The sequence below is a fragment of the Stegodyphus dumicola genome, chromosome 7 (genome assembly GCF_044657685.1).
Source record: "Stegodyphus dumicola isolate Sdum_Otavi_A_Nest chromosome 7, ASM4465768v1".
NCBI classification, from domain to species: domain Eukaryota; kingdom Metazoa; phylum Arthropoda; class Arachnida; order Araneae; family Eresidae; genus Stegodyphus; species Stegodyphus dumicola.
The window spans coordinates 24,694,838-24,717,122 of record NC_140774.1 but is presented as its reverse complement, the minus strand read 5'-3'; the positions used below and the strand labels follow the sequence as shown (position 1 = coordinate 24,717,122).

General features: G+C 30.0%; 1 protein-coding gene across 1 annotated transcript in view; it reads left to right on the top strand.

The window, feature by feature from the left end:
* LOC118197845 (uncharacterized) overlaps positions 1–18,620 on the top strand; it is a 34,057-nt gene extending 15,437 nt beyond the window's left edge. Inside the window, exons 2-5 of the mRNA XM_085819978.1 lie at positions 6,607–6,784; positions 9,806–9,997; positions 12,113–12,380; positions 17,906–18,620. Coding sequence (XP_085676104.1) covers positions 6,607–6,784; positions 9,806–9,997; positions 12,113–12,216 — 474 coding nt within the window. The 3' untranslated portion in view covers positions 12,217–12,380; positions 17,906–18,620. The remainder of the gene's footprint in view (positions 1–6,606; positions 6,785–9,805; positions 9,998–12,112; positions 12,381–17,905) is intronic.
* The last annotated feature ends 3,665 nt before the right edge of the window (positions 18,621–22,285 follow it).

Below are 22,285 nucleotides of genomic sequence, written 5' to 3'. Positions count from 1 at the left end.
GATTTTCTTTTTCCTTACAAAACTGTCAAATTTATCCCGAACACCCTGTATATGCCAAGGAATTCTCCAGGAGCAATCCGCCAACTCTACGAGTCCATGCTTAAGTGGATTAGAGCTTGCATTAGGGCTAAAGGTGGGCAATTGCATTATTTATTTTGCTTTTGTAGCTGTATTTCCTAAATAAAAAATTTAATTCTTATCATACTAGTTTCGTTTTCAATCCATCTACAGATTTTCGTCTCATTCAGATAACTTCTTTTTGGTGTGTCGTTTTATATGTTACAGAAATGCAACTGAAATTGTAGGTGAAATTAATTGAATATGGCGATGTTTATAAGGGGTATCTGCTTAAGAGGAACGATGCTTTCATGGAAGACTTATTAAGATAAAGTGGCTCATATTTACTACGCATGGGGAAACCACGAAAACCAATAATGGCCTTTATTTGTGTGTCTTTCTAATACAATCTTACATATCTTATAGCTAGAATAGAGCATTTTCACAGGCTGATTTCATAAATATTGTCAAAATAATGTTAGAATTATGTTTAATGAATTGGTTTTTCCTACATTAAATAATTCCTTCACTACCTAAATGCTTAACTTTCCTCTTATTATAATTCATTAAATATCAGGGACACAAGTGCAATTGCTACCATATTAAGACAGATCTTTTTTTCAGTGTCCTTCAGCTATTTATGAAAAATACTTTAGCTATATAAATTCTATCTTCTTTTTGTAATAAAGATTATTTACAATATTTTTCTTATTTGCTATAACACTTCAGTTTTGCATTGATAGGACAATCAAATTAACCTCTTTTGAAGCTTTTGATAAAGATACCTATAAATCTGAAAGTAAGGCATTAAATTGTTTTAAATTTTACATACTGTGCATGTAAGTAATTTTAGAAAAAGTTGTATAATTTCATCTTTAAATCTATGAAAGATTTAAGGATGCTTTCAATTGAACTGCTGCCATGGTTTTGGTGTTAAGAAGCATCTTGTTCTAGGCAGATAGCACTTGAAATGCATATGCTTATGATTAATAAAACATTAAACCACATAGTCAAAATTCAGTGTAAAACTTCTCATCCTTTTGTAGAATGTTTTTCAATACTGACATGTAAAGTTGAAAGCCTTGTGAACTTTCTTCTTGTTGCTTTATTTATACAAGATAATCTATACCGTACAATGGTTCTATCTATAACGCATTTTATTTTAGAATTTCATTCCCTTCTCTATATAACATTGTAATTTGTAATTTACTACTCTTGGTATTCTGAATAACTATTTACAAGAAATTACTCTTGGTATTATAAAAATTTCTGAAACTATTAATCTCAATGTTTCTGAAAGAGATAATTTTTTCCCCTCACGGTTTTTCCCTACCTGTACCATGTATATGAGATAGTTTCCCCGAGAAAGTACTTCCCTTACAAAGGGAACCCTAGTTTCCTTTGCAATAATCAACTAAACCAAACCAATTATGAGTCACAGTTCAAAATACCTCTAATTTATTAAAAATATACCAAGTTTATGAAATGAATTTAGTTACATAATGCGAATGTGCATAATTTCTTATTAACAGTTTCAGATATATACATACCTTAAAATTTATGATATACTGAGATTTATAATAGCCTGAGATATCTCAATAATTACTTTTGTAAAATTTAAGTAAGTTTAATAAACTGATCACTAAAATTTTGAAATTCTGTAATAAATACAATTTTTTAAAATAATAAATGATAAGTAAGTAATAAATGAAGGTACTTCCGAATGAAGGTTTGCCTTTTTGGCAAACGTGCTCTGAAATGAAAATATATTTGAAAGCATAAGATTGTGTATGCAAAATAAAGTGAACTCATTAGCCAATGGTCTTGTAATTAGCTACCCGAACGAAAGTATCGGTGTCTGATTGGCTATTCACTCAACCTTTCGAAACAGGTGTTATCCATAAATTTAGGCAGATTGTGACGAAAGCGTGAAGCCGGAAGTTGTTTAAGAGGCGATGATGAAGGTGCTCGAGAAAAAAAAAAGGGGGGGGGATTCTGAAAATATTTGCCAAAATTAGAGCAATCCCAACCTGGAAGGCCACAACCCTTCCGACGCCAATAGGAACGAGATGCCTGGAAAAAGTGCATTTTCAATAAACTGTTAATTTTTTATCACCTTCTACGAAGTTTATTCTCTTTTGCACATACTAATATGTATGGGATATCGGGATTATGAGTTTATTTCTGCAGAGGGTCTGTTATCGATTTCGCGGGAAATCTGTTAGCTCCATTTCGATTTTAGGTCGCCAAGGGCAAATTCGGTAACGCTAGCCGAGAAAATGTGAAGTTCGGAAATACGTTTTGAAGCTTCAATAGACAATTAAGTATTTGGTTTAAACCTATGTTGTTGATAGTAATGCATAATTTTTGCTAATGGCGATACAATTATTAGTTGAAAATAACTAATTAAAAATTTTTTAATATTTTTAATACTCTGTTATTTGGCGTCGCTGCATGATTCATCACTCAAGTTGTCATCCGTTGATAAACATGCGGTGATGAAAGCAAAATGCAATAAATAATGATTCGCGATTTCGGCATCAAGGATATAAAATATTAGTTGGTGTAAAATTAACAAATGTTTCGGTTTGAGATTATGCCAAGCAGATACGCAGCTATGGAGTCAAGTTACTAATCACACAAATTTATACTAAAATAATTATTTCTTCAATAATGAGATATTTTATTTAACGCCAAACTGAGATTAAGAATCGAGATTTCCGACATGTTTTTTTATGATGAGGAAAAAAATCTAATGCGCGTGCGTAAAGCATACCCCTTCCCTGCAAAAAAGCCCTAAAAAATTGGTTGGTGGTGGCTTTGAGGTTCGGATTTTAGATCATTCCAGATATTGCATGTCCAGATCTCGGACTTTGTACTGTATATATATATACATCTTTCAAAATATAACTTACCAGTATGGATTCACTCTTTTAAAATAATTCTACTTTAATTAAACTTAGGAGATAATATAATCAATTAATCAATATTGCTTAGGAAATAAATTATATATAAATATATATATAGTAAAAGATGTTTATTTTCACTATTCAAGTATTCACTGTGACAAGTAATCTTATCTTGTCACATGAACAGGCCTCTGTGGAAAGGGGCTTCTCTGTAAATAAAGCAATTGAAATTGAAAATTTAAGTGACTCATCATACATTTTTCAATGCACAGTATTTGATTACATAAAATTTTCTGGAGGTGTTCTTAATATCGAAATTAATAAAGAAATGAGATCAGCAGCAGCTTCTGCAAGAAGTGGAGTTCGTTATTTAGAAGTTCAGTATTTAGAAGAACAAAAATCTTTAACTAAATCTGAAAATTCAAAGAGGAAAAGAAATATTTTGAGGAAGAAACTGATTATATGAAGCAGAAGAACAAATTTCTTAAAATGAACATTAAAGATGTTAATGAAGAAGTAGATACTTTAGCAGATGAAGCTGAGACCAGCAGGAACATTGATTTGTTTATCAAAGCAAATGAACTTAGAAGAATAGTTAAAGAAAAGGAAATAGACATAAATAAATTAGATGTTAAAATAGCTGAAAAGATTTCAGGTTTAAAAAAAGCACAAATGTTTTGTATCTTTTATTGTACAGTTTATTATTCTAGTATCTTTCAAAAAACCAAGGAAATAAGTTGTATGTTTACAAATCAGTTATTTTAATCTGCAAAATATTCTTACATTGTGATTATAATAGTAGTTGACTGTGTTTAAATAAATATCAAATAAGTTAAATAATAATCATGTAAATCTCTAAAATAGTGACTGTTATTAGTGTAAAATACACTTATACATGTTTTTCAAGAAATTATGTCCCTAATTTAATGTTATCTACTTCATAACTTGTAGGGAGTTAGTTTAATTTTCAAAATTGTTTTGTGGTAAGTATTAAGTAAGTTGGAGATGATTTATATTTATGACAATTAAAATAAAAAATGAAACAAACTATTTTTAGTTTATTCTTATAGCATTTAAATCCACTTTTATTAATTGCATCCAGCATTATTTTATGACATCAGGAAATATTAATTTATTAAAATTTTTTAAGACTTCTCAGCTTCATAATGCATTATATATATATAAAATACTATAAAGACGAGGAAATGTTTAATGCAAATTACTCTTTCCATTACATAATGCATGTAACTAAATATGTGTTTAAATACTACAAAATATGTATCCTTCTAGCAGGTTTAATGAAATTTTTATATTTATACTGCAGTTAAAAAATGAAATGCCATTGCATTTTGTCGAATTTTGAGAAATTAAGACTTACCATGTCTAACAGCACACAAATTTATCGCATACATATTTCTAAACAGTTATTATTAATTCTAATTCGTACAATAAATACTAAAAATATTAAATGTGCTATTAACTAAATATCAGACTGGGGCTACAAATGTCCCAGAACAAACATACTGCAAACATGTTTAGTCTGAGAACTTAGGTCTGTTTAAACCAGATATTTCTATCAACTGTGAAGTAAAACTGCCACTCTATAGGGAAATTTAAAGTTCCTCTGAATTCAGATTACTGTAAGTAACTATGAATATGATATGAAAGCACACATTGACTTATTTTATTGCACTACGATATGAAAGCATACATTGCAAGAAAGAAAGTACAAGAAAATGTTTATAGATTACTTGCAATCAATGCACATAAAATAAATACTGAAAAGCTATAGAATAAACCATGTTTGAACATCGATGAGTACAGGGAAGCATAACAAAGCAAATGAAAACAGAAAATAAAGCTTTAATTAAATATTTACAGGTGCAAGACACTTATTTTTACATATATTATCAATATTTTATATTTTATTCAATTATGTGCTATTTCTAATTTAATACTCTTTTCTTGATAAGCAAACAGCAAACATAATAATATTTTTCGAATACCTATCCCGATCTGCTGCTATGGATAATCCCTTAGCAGGAAAAAAGTATCACACTGACCTCCTAGAAGAAGTACGTCATCAGATGACAACCATAACTTGGTCTACCATAATAAGCTGTTTCTCCCCGTTTTGGCGTTAAGGCTGTTCTCCGAACCTTATCCAAATTTTGACTATTGAGAGAATTTCAGAACAGCCATCTATTATGGCTCATGTGCCATACGTATCTCAAATCGTTTTCGAGAAGAGCAATATGTTTGCCCTAATTTCTGTTCTTCCGTAAAAGATATATGGGAAGTTTTCCCCAAATCAGATTGAATTAATTTTCTGATTTTTGATAGCTGGTGATAGATTACTCATTTTTGTTCAAGAGGCTGCTCCGAACGCCAAATATTCGTTAACACTCTCTATACGTAAGAGATGAAATAACTATTAGCGATTAGCCAGAGATAAGACACACAATCCTCTGGAATTCCTTTATTTTATTTAAAGTATGGCCCATATTTTAAGAGTCACCTTTCGTTTTTTGATACTATATCACGCGTAAACTTGATCTAATTAGGAAAAAGAAAGAATATGGTGTAAATTCTATTCGTAATAATAGTAAATATTTAGGTTCCTTGAAATAATATTTTATTCAAGTTCCCATTTAAATATCATAGAAAACATTTGAGTAACATATGTAGTAGATTCTTCCTCCATTCTGAACGCTTTCGTCGTACAACTGGAAGCACAGTAGACGCCTATTTGGGAGGTCCCGAGTTCGAATCCATTCGAGGGCATTGCACATTTTTCACATTCCTGCATCGATATAACCTAATAAGTCTACAAACTCTTTACTTAAAAATATTTTATTAAAATAAGATTAGGTAATTAAATAAATTCTTCTCAGCTTATAAATATGTCCGAAATTTAAAAATCACTTTCGAAAATACTAAAAGTAATGTGTGTTGTGAAGAATAGCAAGGAGTAAAATAAAGCTTTCCTTTCTTACACTAGGTAATGTTAGATGTGTTTGTGTATAAGGTATTTCTCCCGCTTTCCTAGAGTGCCTTCGTGGTGTAGTGGTTTTGCACGCTGGGGCGGTATTTCAGGAGTTCGTGATTCGATTCTCGGCGAAGACATTTGCTCATTTTTCATCTTCGGAAAAATCCTAATGTCTCTACAATGTAAACTAACAGTTGAACAAAGTTCATTATATCAGTATTTTCATCCAAATGCAATGCGAAATACTTACTATGTTTTATTTTTTGAATACACATCCCTTTTATAGAATTTGCCGTTTCACGAATTCGTTGACTTATTGTATTACTCGATAACGGGATATTATTAAGTTCATTAGTGATTTCTCATTGAATAATTTTAAAATGATAGCTTTAGCTGCTGGCAATGTATAGCTTTAGCTGTTGGCAATGTAAGGTTTTCTCCAATACTGTGAGCCTGCCCAGTCTTGGCAAATCTTAGGCTTACTGAATAACTAGCTTCTAAAGCTTTTTCACTTGAACAAAACATTTTATTACTTGTCTACTATTTTTGAACTCCTTAAAAAATACCCAATTTTCTACATGTGTTACAATCCCTCTTTTAAAAATATTTTTTTTCTGTTAATATGAACATAAAAACTACATTTTTTTGTAGAGTATACAAATTCTCATTGACGCTGCAAAGCAAGCATTGGTGGATAACAATACTGAAGCTGTTAAAGAAATTATAAGACATGATTCCTATGCAGATTATATCTTCCCTTCAGTGTCGGATGGTCGTGTTCAAGTGTCTGTTTGGGATCTATTCATGAAAGAAAATGTTAAATTTCCAGGTAATGCTACTTTTATTTGCACCAGTATTTTGTAATGTTTTATAGTTGGAAAACAATTATAAAAAGAGAAATCATATTTGTTAATAATAGTTGTCTGTTAACACACAAGTTTTCTAAAATTAATTTTTTTCTACCTCATGTCTTTTATGTAGTAGCAGCGTTCGTAAAAAAAAAATGAGTTTTTTTTTAACACTTGATTTGGATCGCTCCTCCCACCTCTTCGTAGTCTTGACGGGCATAGTTTAACCTTTTTGGATGTTCAATGTTCCATGTTTAGTGTTTATCGATGTTGATTCTTGAAATAATCTCTTCCATTTAAAAGCATTCTGGAAAAAAAAAATAAAAAATTTCACAGCTTGCTAAAGTACTTTTTGCCATCATTTGTTGAACAAATGAAATGTTGGAAACAATAGTTTTAATTCTTTCTTCCGTTTATTATATTTTTACTATATTATTTTATTAATTTTAATCTTACTTCTAAAAACTATATTCTTAAACTTATTTTTGTCTAAGTGTGGTGTAAAATTTTGCTTCAATTAAATGCTTATAATAAGGTATGTCTAATTATTTGGTATTTTTCTTATTTCAACATGGAATAAATTTTCTGTCATAATATTATTTATAATTCATAGAAATAATATAAATTATAGTAATTTTTATAAATTATAATCATTTCAATATTTATTCAAAGAAATCTGAAAGTGTTCATGTTTCAATCTTCACTCGGAAGTACTCTTTTAAAAGATGTATGTATTACCCATAGACATAGCGTATGTGGAATAGGGAAATATTTCCTAGGATATTAAATGGATGTGCATTTAGACTAACATGGAACATCATATACCTTCTGTATATTTAAAAATTGAAAAAATATGTAATGTTATTCTATCATACTATGTATATATTTTAACTGGGTACATAGGGTTGACAGGAAAGTTTTTTTTTTTTTTTTTTTTTTTTTTTTGTTGTAGTGTGAAACAGAACTAAAGTCTTTCTAAACAAAATTGAACTTTAATCAACGGAATATCTTTCATTCTTTTCGATGATCTTTTGTCATCTTTCTGATATCTTCATGACTCCACGTTCTTAGAACTTCTGGTCTTTATGAGCAAGAAATTCAGCTATGAGCGATTTAATGTCATCGTTATTACTGAATTTTTACCATTTAAGACGTTTTGTAAACTTTGAAATAAATGGTAATCAGATGATGCAAAGTCAGAGCTATACGAGGGGATACAGCATCACTTCTCAACCAAGCTCTAAAAATTTTGTACGTATTGCTTAATATGTGTGAGGCGTCACAATTCGTAGCTGGGGCACAATTGTTTTTCGATTTACCATTTCTGACCCTTTCTCCTTGATTCCTTCCTCTAATGCAATATGTTGTAGCCATTAAACATCTTAACTTGATCGTACTCATGCCTCAAAGCAGTTCAAAATACACAACTGCTTAGTAATTCCCCCAGACTGGCTGCATAATCATTTTCTGATTCAATTTAGCTTTCGCTATGATTTGTGCTAGTTTATCATGCTTGGATGATGATATCCTCCCATTAACGTTATTATAAACAATCCATTTTTCATCACCAGTGATAATTCAGTTGCATTATGTTTGAAATGCATATCACAAATATAGATTTGCTGTGTTAAGTGAATTTCTTTCAATTAGAGTGGAACCCAAATATCCAGCTTCTTAAAGAGTCCAAGACATATTACCAGTTCTTAAAGTGGTTGTGTTTCATACATTTAAGCTTTCTGAAAACGCTCGGACAGTTATATGACGATTCGATTTAATTATGGCTTTAATTTTGTTATTATATGACGATTCGATTTAATTATTGTTATTATGAAGTTTGGTTAACTTCAAGTGAAAATTCTCCAGAACGAGATTTTTTAAATTAATTTTGACAAATATTAAACAAAAAATATCATAAATGTCTTTCTAGCCTTTATGAAAACAAAAATTTAAGAAAATGTTTATTTTGGCACCCCGATGTAAAAATTCACCCCTAACTAAGAGTTTTAAACAAAAATGAACGGAATTGTTTCTATAGTCTCATAAAAGCGTTAGCTGCTGAATCTAAAAAAAAAAGAACTAAAAAGAAGATGACGGAAGAACTTTAACTTGACAAAAAAAAAAAAAAAAAAAAAAAAAAATATGAAAGTAACGGTATTGATTTGGGCAAACTGAAATTACTTCCTTGACAACCCAATACATGAATTAAATTAATTGTTGTTTAAATCAATCAGATTAAAAAGTAGAAAAAAAAATACAAGCTGTATTTCTTGTTTTAAAAATTATTATTTTTTTAATAAATAATATACAGATTAAATCTGACCTTACATTTACCCGAATGTCAATAGAGTCGAATGAAAAAAGAAACAAGTTAAGTGGAACATGCAAAACCGCATTTTGAGATTAATAGGCATTTTGGGTTAGAAAGGATATGTCTCTGATATAGAATTAATTTCCTTTTAAAGCTAAAGATATCTATCTATATTTTTTATAGTTGAAGGAAAATTGTTCTTTGTTCGTGATATAATGAAGCATTGTTTCTCAGCATATATTAAAAAAAAAAAAACGATTACAGTTAGGATTTTATAAAAACATTTTATTAGTTCTTTTTATGTTAACGGAAAAACAGGGATGGATAGAAAATCAAGAATTCTGCTTCTCAAGTTGTTTCCATTATCCTCTAGTTTGGAAAAAATATGTTTTATTCTTTTTTATTATTATTTTAAGCTAAATATTTTATTTGGGCAAATAATATTACATGTTTTGAGTTGTAAATGCACCTGATTTAACATTCATCTCTTTTATAATAAATAACAATAAAATTATGAAACTTTCTTTTGTAGTATGATATATATGTAGAATAGCCATTCAGAGATTCCAGTAATTGTTACATATTGAACTAAGATTGCGTTTAACATCTACTTAAGAAATCATACATAAATTCATATTTTCATACTTTGTACATGATTTTACAGGTTATAGAATTTTTACTTTGTCTTTTTCAGATAAGTTCAAAAATCCAACCGTTCAGCGTGCAAATTATGACGCCGCCCTAGGGAATATTTTACTTCATCAGGCAGCCATCATTTCAGATTATGAGCTGATGAGATTAGTTATAGAAAAAGGAGCCGATGTTACCAGCATAGACAGATACAAGCAAACAGCATTACATATTGCTTGCAATGAAGAGTCTTTAGGTAATATTAAAATTAATGTTGAATGTGTTTACATTTTTTATCTCATTTGCACAATAAAATAACTGTAAAAACAATATTACGTTATAATAAGTTAGAAAAGAAATTAATGTAGGTTAGTTAAGAGAAAGGCAAATCAATTATTAATGAATTTTGAGAACTATTATATAATTGTTATTATTACTTACATCAAGAGGAAATAAAATTTCCTTAATTGTATTTCCATTCTGCTCGTAATACATTGAAACATGTATTAGTTATCATCAGAAAATACCTTCATCAGAATACGAAAGTAGATATCAGACACGCAAGGCAAATTATAAAAATGATTATTCATATGTGAGTGATGTATCTTCTTAATCATTAAAGAAAGTGCTTTAAGTCTTGAAAACTGCTCTTATTCATCAAACACATAGACAAAATACAACAGAAGACGAGCGACGAGTTCACTAAACCGTTCAAGTTCGAAGAGTGTTCAGAGTCCAGTGAACGGTCTGTCTTCATGTTTTCTTCAAGTTTTACGCGAGGACGTCCACTTTCCACTAAAATTTGTTAGACGATGGTGCCTTTGCTCTTCAGTACACAACCACATTGCTTTGGTAAAATACAGATATTTTAATTTACACGAGCAAAAGTATTTTTGTTTTTTTGTTGAATGGAAAAAAACAGGTGCTGGCGTTGCCTGAAAAAAAAATTATTTCCCAAGCTCCATCTTGTTGCTATTATGGAAAGCGTAAGATATTAATTTTGCTTTTAGGTTCAATCTCTCTATTAGTCATTAAGAAACTAAGCGATTTAAAAGCAATAATCGCAGTTCTACATCTACTCTTTTCTTTATAACTATTATTTTAGGCATCTATTTATTTTAAAATTTTTAATTCTAAAAATGTGTCTGCTTTAAAATTTTGAAATTCTCACCCATTCTACATCAAAACCTTCGCACTCTTTTAAAACATTATTTGTGTCATTTCCTACATTTCTTAGAGAATATGCTGTATATCACTTTTAGCAGTGGAGTAGCTTTTCTTCTTTATGTGCTTTTCAAGTTGTTCTTTTAGTTGCATTGTCATTTATACGTAACGCTAGTTTTCAAATATTTATATTAATTAATTATTTCCTTATGCATGCTAGAAAGAATTATTTTTCATGCAAACTGTAATATATTATTCTTTTATGGGTCTTTAAAATTATAGCTGAGATAGGTAACACAAGTCTGCTCGTCAAAAACATCAGAATAATAATAAGAATAATAATGATTTAGCATAATGGAAAGCGCGAATGAACCGTCCAGGATAATCTAAGATCAAATACGTTGGAATTATTATTTATAATAGATATTGCACATAAATATGAATGTAAAACTACAAATAACATAATTTGAAGTAAGGTTGTAAATAATTATGGAATTTGGAAATAAAAGAGTTATTAACGAAAATCAGTATTTAAAGTGAACAATTTGATTGATAACACGCCATTTAATCAAAAACATTAAGCATTTATATAAATTCTCGAAGAAATCATAAAATAATTAATGAAATAAAACGAATAAATTAATTTATCATGTAATTTGAAATAAAGTTAACAAAAGGTTAATTAATTCTCTTTTCAAAAGCAGTCTACAATTTTATATAATCAATTATGTATGCACAGAAGCCTAAATGCAATGTAATAATTTACACATTGTCAAAAGTACTAGTTATTATGTTCATAAATTTACTAAGCCGACCCACACTTTTATTGCTTGTGACACTTATTTGTAGGAGATCTAGCAAAGAGAATTTTTTAATCCCATGTTCCCGTTATGGTTCAGGATAAACTATTTTAGTTTTTGTTCTTGAGCTCATTAATTATTCTACGAATAATAATTGAAATCCTGTTTTATTTAAACTTCATTTACTCGTTTACATTTTCGGGAAGTTCATTTTCCGTACCAGGCAATAGGTAGCAGCGAAACAGATAATTCTAATTTCACAGTGTAAGAAAATATTTCTGAGTGCTTCTGTGTGGACTGCTGCATATAAATAATTCCTATTCCCATTTGTAATTGGTATCGATAATCCTTTTTTTAATTTTAAATTTTACTGTATGCTTAAAGTTGACGCATGCATTATTTTTCAGAAATTATAAAGTTCCTGACTGAGAAATCGCCCGCATACATTCTTGACCTTCGTGATACATTCTTGACCTTCGTGATATATTTGGATATACACCGTTGGACGTAGCGTGTGCATTTAGTTGCCCAGACGTTGTGCAGTTTCTCTTATCACAAGGCAGTAGTGTGGGTGCAAAAGACGTCACACGACATCCTCTACGGAATGCGCTTTTCATCAATCAGGCAGAAAATGCAGCCCCCATTGCACCTCTCCTTTTAGACGCTGGTGCAAACGTAAGTAACGAAATCAAGTCTGTGTTTCTTAATGATAGATGTTTCATGTTAAATTTTGAATAATACATGTTTCTAACCGAATATCACAAAAGAATTCAGAATTTAAATTTTGACATATAAATTTAATGTCAATGAAAGGAAATTTAGCCCAATTTTGGGGGTAATGAATTAAAGATATTTTATCAAATATACACATAATCCTATTTTATGCACAATTTTAAGTCTACAAATTTCTGTATTTAGGAGATAGTGTAGAAATTAAATAAATTCAAGAGTGGGTATATAAATGTAAAACTGTCATACCCTATTTTTTTGATGAAATTATGTGTGTCAGATTTATCGTTTATAAGACTGTCATGAAACACATAGCAAGGCGAAGAACATAGAGGAAAATCCAGTACTATCGGGACAACTCTTTGTATATTCAAGTCGTTATTGCTTTATACATCTTGTTTGAATCTCAGGACAGTGTTTAGTAACTTTGCTGGCTAACTTATTTCTAGGCAAAATCCTATTCCATGAATCCATTTTATAGGCCAAATGCTAAGGCAAAAAATTTGAAAATTAATTCTTCTTTGCAAATTTCAAAAAATGATATTTAAATTAGGGAATTTTATGCTAAAGGTCTTTAAATTAATTGACAATTAAATTTAAAAATTTACTTATTTATATATTTTTATTATAAATAATATGCAACAAATTTGTAATCTTGGAGTGATTTTTCGTGAGATTCGATAATATAATAGTTATCTGATTTAGTTAAAAATTAGGAGAGGTCAAACTTTAGAGGAAACTAAATATGCCTTTTAAAACAAACTTTATTTTGCTATTTGCTTTATACAGAAAAAGAGAAATAAAAACAGTTATGACAAACTTAGGGTTGAAGTGTTCATACTGAAAAAAGATTCAAAATATGCATATCCAGTACTGACAAAAGTTACTAAATATCTCTAAACGTGCTGACATTGTTATATAAAGTTCATTTAATTATATAAGATAATTGTGTCAGAATGAACCACACCCTTGAGCAAAAATAGCTTAGATGCTGCACAGGGTGGAAAATTATTTATTCTCATTATATAAAGAATTTGGTCAAAAATGCTTCTGATAGCTATTCGTAAAAAATTTGGGGAAATTTCTCTCAGAACTGGAGAGCATTAACAAATTCTTTGCCTTCCACCACAAATCGTTCTCATTTTTTCTAGAAGTTCCTCATAAAGCCACTTCTGGGTATGTTACTCAATTCTTAACAAACAAAGAAACAAAAAAAAAAAAAAAAAAAAAACAGCAGTTCTTTTGAGTTGATAACCTACATTTCCCAGTAAAAACAAGTTTAACTAAACAATTACTATTATTTTTTAAATACTGAGAATGCAAGTAGTTGACATCTGTGAGAATTTATGTGGTGTTATTAGTACATGTATGTAAAACACTAAAGTCGATTGAATCGTTCTTTCATTTTCTTTTTTGTACACTACCCCACCCCCCACCCCCCCAAAAAAAGGTATAGTTATATCTCTCGTTCTACCGGCCGATTGCCGAAATTCAAATTACGTTCTTTTATGTCTTCAAAGCGAAACTTTGGATTTATATTAGATTTATATATAGCTTTGTTCTAACATAGGTATTGGCACAAAATCAGACGTTTTCTGAAATGACAATTGTTTTCCATATTTCGATTCTACGACTTAAATTATGCCTAAATATTAAATTTTGTAAAATTTGTTGCCAAATTTACGGAGACATTTAAAAATTTATCTTGGCCTAATTTTTTTTCAGGTTGCGCTAAAAATAATTCACGGGGCAATCTTCTTAATTTATAGCAACCTATTTCCGTTTCCCTTTTTTCTTTGTGCACGAGCAGGAAAAACAGTTAACCATTTTATGCTTTCAAATAATTTATAACAAAGTGCGTAAACCACATTTTCGTAGTTATCACTTATATATTATTATCGGAAAACTGTAAATCTTAGGAATGAATAAAGAACTCTAATTGCTTTGAGGTATGCTTAGAAATGCATTTACTTTAAGCTGATCACAAAAATTTAATAAGTTATAATTCAAAATGTTCTTCGAAAAATTTATAAAATTATTTAAAAATAGAAATTTTAACAATAAATCATAAACATTTGGCGAATTTTATTTGGATTGAACTTAAATTTCGAAATATGAACAACCCAATAAGTTAAATAAAGAAAGAGATATTAATAAATATATATCAAATTCCATTAACACTGAGGAGCTAAAATTTTGAGAGGTAATTTTTTAAAAAACTACTCGTATGATTTTTACAAAACTTGGCAGTTTGGCATACTTTGAGTTGTGGAATCGAAATATGGACAAAAATTGACATGTTATTTCAGCAAAAGTCCAATTTTGTGTTGCAATACCTATGTTAGAACAATGCTATATATAAATCTAATACATATCCTAAGCGCTTTCGAGACATGGTAAACGCAAGTTGAATTTCGTCAATCGGCCCGGTAGAACGGGAGATATAGAACTGCCCCCTTCTTTTTTTGTGCAGTGTGCATTAATTTTTTTTATTTTCGGTTTTGTGAAAATTGATTCTAAACTCCTTACTTATGTCTTTACTGATTGATTCTAAACTCCTTACTTATGTCTTTACTGATATATATATAAAGAAATATGTAAATAGGCTAAAAATTCAAGTAAAATTTTTGTTGTATAATTTTGTATATTTTCCCATTCGCATTTTTACTTTTCGTGATTTTTTTACTATGAATTCCATCTTTAATTCTATTAGTTTTGATATTATATTAAAACTCTTATTCACGGTTGCATAAATTATACAGGGATTTCCTTCATTTTTTTCCAATTTACTAATTAATTTAGATACTTTAAGTTTATATGTATATCACATATTATATATCTCAAATATTAATCAATACTATTAAGATACACATTACTAATATTTATTTATATACAGTGGTGGCCAAAATTGTGGACACTTTTGGAAATTTTTATGTTTTTGAACTTTGTATGCTTTTAGAAACTGTTACGTTTCGCAAAATGCTAACTTGTATATATCATTTTAAAGAGAATTTATTACTGAATTCAATACAAAACACAAAATTCAATTATTTGCAATACAAAAAAGTTATATGTACTAAGTACTTATTATATAAATAAAAAACACAGTTATGAAGTGGTTTGTAATGTCTAGCTTTCCTGGCCAATCACTGTTCTTGTTCTGAGAACCAATCAAATGTTAGTAACTGCCAGTAGAAGCTGACATCATGTTTACACTTGAAACAATTCATTATTTTGCTTTGTTCTGTAGAAGGAGGACCTGTTTCTTATACACTGCAATTACAAGTAAGAATTTTTGTAAAAATTTTCAACAATGCTTCGTTTATTTTTCAGCAGGATTCTGCTCCTTGCCCAAAATATCGAAAGAGTGGTTTTGCACAAAGGGCATTAAATTGTTATCATGGCCAGGAAACAGTCCTGACCTCAATCCTATCGAAATTTGTGGCACCGTTTCATAACTCTTGTCCGAATGATGCGCCCATCAAATAAAAGGGAACTAATTGAGGCTATAATTGTTTCCTGGCATCATGTAATAACGAAAGAAGAGCTTAAAACTCTTTTTCAGTTCAATGAAACGTTGATGTGAAGCTGTAATCAAAAATAAAGGGTACCCTACTAAGTACTGATAACTCACTGCAATCATCATTATCTAATATATATCGATAACTATTATAGTTTAACTTTTTTGTATTCAAATAATTGAATTTTGTGTTTTGTATTGAATTCAGTAATAAATTCTCTTTAAAATGATATATACAAGTTTGCATTTTGTGAAACGTAACGTTTTCTATAAGCATACAAAGTTCAAAAACATAAAAATTTCCAAAAGTGTCTACAATTTGGGCCACCACTGTATATGCTTTTTGCTTTGCTAGTAAAATGATTTCAAAATATGTGCGTATGCTCGTATGTATTTCATACTAATATTCTGGATTATCTAAAGTTGTGTTGGATATATATTGTGCAGTATATTTTAGGATATATGAAGTAGTTTCGCAATCATTTTGCAATATACATGCTTGCAAATAAAGAGATGAATAGTTTCTCAGAAATTAAAACTTTCATAAAATTTCCGTTTTTCGGAACACTTCAAAGGCCAAAAGAATGCCTTCAGTTCTAAAGCACTATGTGAACGAATATTATGAGGAACAATTTAAATAACAACGAAACTGATTTAATAATCCATATTCTACGTAAATTTAGTTTTTTAATCAACTATCCCAATTTTCAAAATGAGGGCAGAATTAGCATCTCTAATAGATATTTTATGTAATGTTTTTAACTTTTTGTGTGAGATGTTTATTTTTGAAAAGTCTGCCTTCTTCCATGAGATCATCAATAGTTGAATTTCTGTTCTCATGTATTAATATATTTCCTTTTGATATTTATTAAGTTTGCATTCCATTACTTTTATAACTCCTACTGCTGTTTCTTTTTCTATAATTTTCTCAAACTTCTAAAGAAATAGTTACATAAGTTCAGTGACAAAACAGTTAACTCTTTATTTATTAGGAGAGAATCCTAAATAAAAATTAATATTGAAATTTTAAATATTCATGCAAGACAAAAATATGTAAATCATCTTTAGAAGTAATTTTAGTAAATGCACTTAATTCGTCATTTTTAATTTGGCTATTTCCTCTTTGTATTCTAAAAATCATAATAACTTTTCTGGACTGTGCCATTTCTAGATCAATCTATATAACATGGTTTGCGTAAGGCTGATGACGTAGCTAATTCAGAAACTAAATTCAAAATTTCACGAAATAAAATTAAGATTATCTAAATAAACGACCTAAACCCAAACATTCCTCTATAACGGATAGCCTCCATATTGGATAATCTAATATGGAGGCCATATGGTTAGCCTCCATATTGCATAATCATGCACTTCAGTCTCTAAAATTCTTCCTGTAAAAATGCTATTTCGCTGTGCTCTCTTGTTATCGGAACAGTATCACAAATGTAAATGTTCTTGAATAATCAAGATTAGAGGGCCAAGTAAATTGTGGCGACAAATGTAACAGCCCCGACTGCTAAGTTTCCTAGTTGTTACGGATTCAACATTTTAGTACTCTACGCAATCAGAATTCTTCCTAGTCAGTATGGATCTATTTGCTACCACAATCAGTATTTTTGCATTTCTACCTCTCAGTGTTTCTCATCAGTACTTCTAAATTTGATTTTATAACATACAGATAATATCAAAACAGATTTCTTACAGAGTGCGATATTCATAAAGATGAGAACAAAAAAGTATTACCTCTATTTTATTAATTCAATAAATTGCATTTGCATGACATTTCTTCTATACTGGGTTTCTACACTCTTGTCATAATTAAGCCTTTATTGAGAAGAAGAGCAATTTGGGTGGTACAGCTATTATTTCGTTAATTTATTGTCCTTTTATATATCTTCCTATTCAAATATTTTAATTTATATAAAATTTTTATGCATTCTTTCTTTTGCAGGTTAACCATGCCGAGCGTTTTAGGGGATCAGCACTGATACGTGCTTTAGAATTGTATAACTTGCTGCGAATCAAACTTGCTGAAAATTCCACTGCAAGTCAAAATAATCCATGTGTAGATTTGTGCATGCAGTTGATTGACCATGGATGTGATGTTAATGGTACTGATTCTGAAGGTACAACTGCTTTGCACCATGCTGTAATGGCAGGGCTTGAAAAGGTAGTTTCGAAGCTTCTGATTTCTGGAAGTGACACCGACAGATGTGACTGTATTGGTGATACCCCATTGCATATTGCATGTTTGAATGGAAATCAAAGACTTGTTGATATACTCATAGCTTCCGGTGCTAATTTACGGGCTGTAAATTGGGAAAACACATTGGAAGAGTGGAGCTATTGGGATATTTTAAATGGCAGAAACACTAAGCTATTATATTATATTATTTGTCAATCAAAGCAGTGTCAAAGCTTAAAAAACCTCTGCTATATAAAAATCAGAAAAACTATTAGGAATGTAGAAAATGACGCCACTAAACTTGGATTACCAGAATTCTTTGTAAAACGCCTACAATTTAAAGATTAATGGAAATATGACTTTATACCATTTATTGGCATATGCATGAAAGTTATCTTTAAGAGACTAGACTTGTTCCGTCATTTCTAATTATGTAGTAGAACTTACTAATGTTAAACATTTAATAAAAAGGAAAAACGTATTGGTCTTTATTTTCTTTTTTCTCGTGAAAGAGCAGTTATTTTAAAATTTAGTACTTAACTTTGGTACAATATTTGCTTTCCTTTTCTGTAAAAATTGTTCTATATTTATAAAAACACAAATAAGCAATGCTAATGAAATGGATATATCCTAAGTTTGTAACAGTAAAATAATACACAAATGGAAATTTACAGATTTCGAAAACAATAAAAAGATTATCAGACTCAACATTAGTTAAACTAATGCGGCAAAGAATAAATGTTGGAGATTAACAAAGCTAACAGAATTCACCACATTTTTCGTAAATTTGCAGGACTAGTTTCGAAGTTTTTTATTTACATTTATTCTTGTCCCTTAATAAACGATTATCACTTGAAACTAATGTACATCAGTGCTTGCAAATAGCGTTAAAAATCAAGCAACTAAGAAGAAAAGTAAAACAGTCAGTCATATTCCTCACTAGTAGAGGAGAAGAATTGTGCTATACAAGATAAGCAAATAATAACACAATGGAACTTCCAAAAATTTAAATTAGAATTGACAAAACGCTCTACTTGAAAAAAAATTGAGAAAAGTCCAGACTAGAGGACCATACAACTTCTCTTTACATCCAGCAAAACAAAAGAAAGTCTAAAATATTCTGTGAAATAAATTCATATACAAAATTATTTCTGCATGTACTCAGTATACACTCTACTCTCTGCATGTATAGGCAAATAATATATGTTCTTTGCATTTATGTATATAATCATGTTATATATATGTTTGTAAATATATTATTATACATATGCCATTATGTATATTAATATGCTGTATGTATTTACCATTATGTTATGAATTTATGTTCTGTATTTACCATTATGTATTCGAGTATGAAAGGCACCATATGAGAGACTCATTTCATGGAGGCAACCACCTGTAAAAGATAAAGTATACCTGACAACATAAGTATATATTGGTATTGAACATCAATCACCCCTTTATGGTGACCACCTCTAAAGAAATATTTTTGATTTGTGGCTGGTCGTCATATTTAATGTTCGTATTTATGTAGATTCTTAGAAATACTGTCTTATGGAAGTAGTGGAGACGTGAGTTTTTTTTCTTTTTTTTTTTTTTTTCCAATTCAAACATTCGTATTGGTTACAAAACTGAAATAATCTTAGCCGCAACAAAATAAAGCATATTAATAAACAATTTAAAATAACTAATAGACAACAACAATACAAATGAATTTTGGTTTACCGATACCATTATTAATTTCATCATTTATAAGAGGTCTATTGAGGTCAGTTAAAAAATTGGTACAAATTCATATAAACCAATAGACAATTTATTTACCATCCATTTCGATTATATTCAATATCTATTAAAATAAGAAAAACCAGTAAAAGTCAAAATAAACCAATACAAACCAGCAGACAGTTTTGACATTGATGTTGGTTATATTGGTGCCAGCTGATACTAGTAAGAAAAATCCACACAGATCAATGAACGTAAAAGAGACTAGTGAAAGTGAGTAGAAACAACAGAATTAATTTTATGCGTACCAGTAGAAAGTTTTATTGGTTTCTGGGGAGCATTTTGATACCAATAAAAAAAAAAACCCGGAAATGCCAATAAATGTCGGTAAAAATTAGAAGAAACTCGTATAATTCTATGAGTACCCATAAAGCGATTTATTGGAACATGATTAGCAGAGATGATGTATGTCAAAATAGGGAAAACTTTGTAGGGTTCCTCACTGTGTATTTCTAGATTACCGTTGGAAGTGAAGAATCCTAGGAACTGATAATCGAATAATCACTTGAGTTCGTGAGATAGGAAACAACCGGTAAGAAGGGTGAAATAACTCTTTATTATTACAACTAAAGTTTAATAAAACTCCGTCTTGGAGTGTATAATAAAGCTGACATTTGGGCTCGAACTTAAGAGACTAAGAATTAAACTAAAACTATCTTAACTAAAAGAGATATAGCCGAAGCTATCAAAAGTCTAACAGAGTTGACCCCTTAAAATTAAATAGACTGCGAAGCTATCAAGGTACGGCCGAGTGTCATAACAGCTTACAAGAGCGTAGCCTAAAAAGAGCAGACGCGTGCGATCCAGAAACCTGGTCTCTCTCCAAGACCGAAGAACTTCGCGGTTAAATACCGCTCTTTCTCATTGTGTATTCAGACGTGATTCTAAAACTACGTTCTGGGAAGAAGTCGTAAGTTGAAGTTAAGAATTGATAGGAAAGAAGTTTAACTCAAAATTTAATTGTTAATGAAATTAACATAATCTTTACAGCTTAAGTAACTGTACATGTAAATAAACTGTTGAATGTTAAAGGAACAAAACATTCTGAATAAGATGAAAGAACACCAATAATAAACTTACTTGATTATTTTATTGACGTTTATACAGTTTTATTTATTGCAACAACAACCGGTGCTATTCTGAATGAGTAAGAATATAGCCAAATATTCGGTCTTTCACTGTAACAAATTCCATGTATTTCAGGTAAATTTATTTAAATTTTTATACTTTTGAGAGAATATTTTCCTTTTTTAATTCCTTATAAGATATAAAGGAAATACAACAATTACAAAAAATTTCAGGTATCATATTTGAAAGGAAATATCCATTTTGACCGTTCTCGATTCTATTTAGGCGATTTTGCTCGATATCTATGGACTGCATAAAGGACTTTACTCCAAAACGGATTATAAAATGGATTCAGAAGGAATTTTTTCATGACGAAGGTATCATGTATAGCACTCAGAAAAGTCAAAAAATGATTAGTGTTAGAATATTGAAATTTTATAAATGAGACAGCTATAAAATCTAGCTGTGAATTCCCCTTTTTATTGTAATCGGCAGTACCAAACTTATATTTATATATATATATATGTATATATATATATATGTATATGTAAAATATAAAAATCACGATGGCTTTGCTCTATGCAAACAAGCAACCTCTAAGTTACTTTCCGTAATTTAGGATCTTCCCCCTTGACCAGTACCTTCCAGAATTCTCTAGTCTATTACGTTACTCATATAAATAACGAGCTCACGCCATTTTGCGACACAGAAGCAAAGAATCTCTAAGGAGATTCCTCGCTGCTGCTTATGCCATCTTTACTTTGTTAGAAAAAGTGGTGACGCCAAAAGCATAAATTTCATCGTACTTAGTTTAAATCATTATGTAATATGTAATTTGGGGAATCTAAAATATGCCATTCGAATGGAATAAAGATGTGTAATTAAAAGATAAACCATTTTTGTGTCATAATTGGATTCAGCCTTACCACTCTGCTACAGAAATGCCTGCCGCATCATCACACACACACATGTACGAGGGCAAGTTGAAAAATAAGTTTCCCCTGTCGACTGTTGTCAGAGTTGTGTATGAAAGGCAAAAAATAGAATTAAACATTAAAGATATGACATACCTTTATTTTTCCACATAGGTACCAAGCGCATTGAGACATTTGTCATATCGCTTGATAAGCTTCAAAAAGCCTTCCAGGAAAAAATCAGGGCTTTGTATATGGAAGAAGCGTTGAACAGCTTGTTTCACTTCAGTATTGCTTCCAAAGCGCCTTTCCCCGAGATGTTCCAGGCTGACCCCCATGCGTTGTTCCTTGTTTGTGGAGGTCAATTGTCGGGGCACCCATT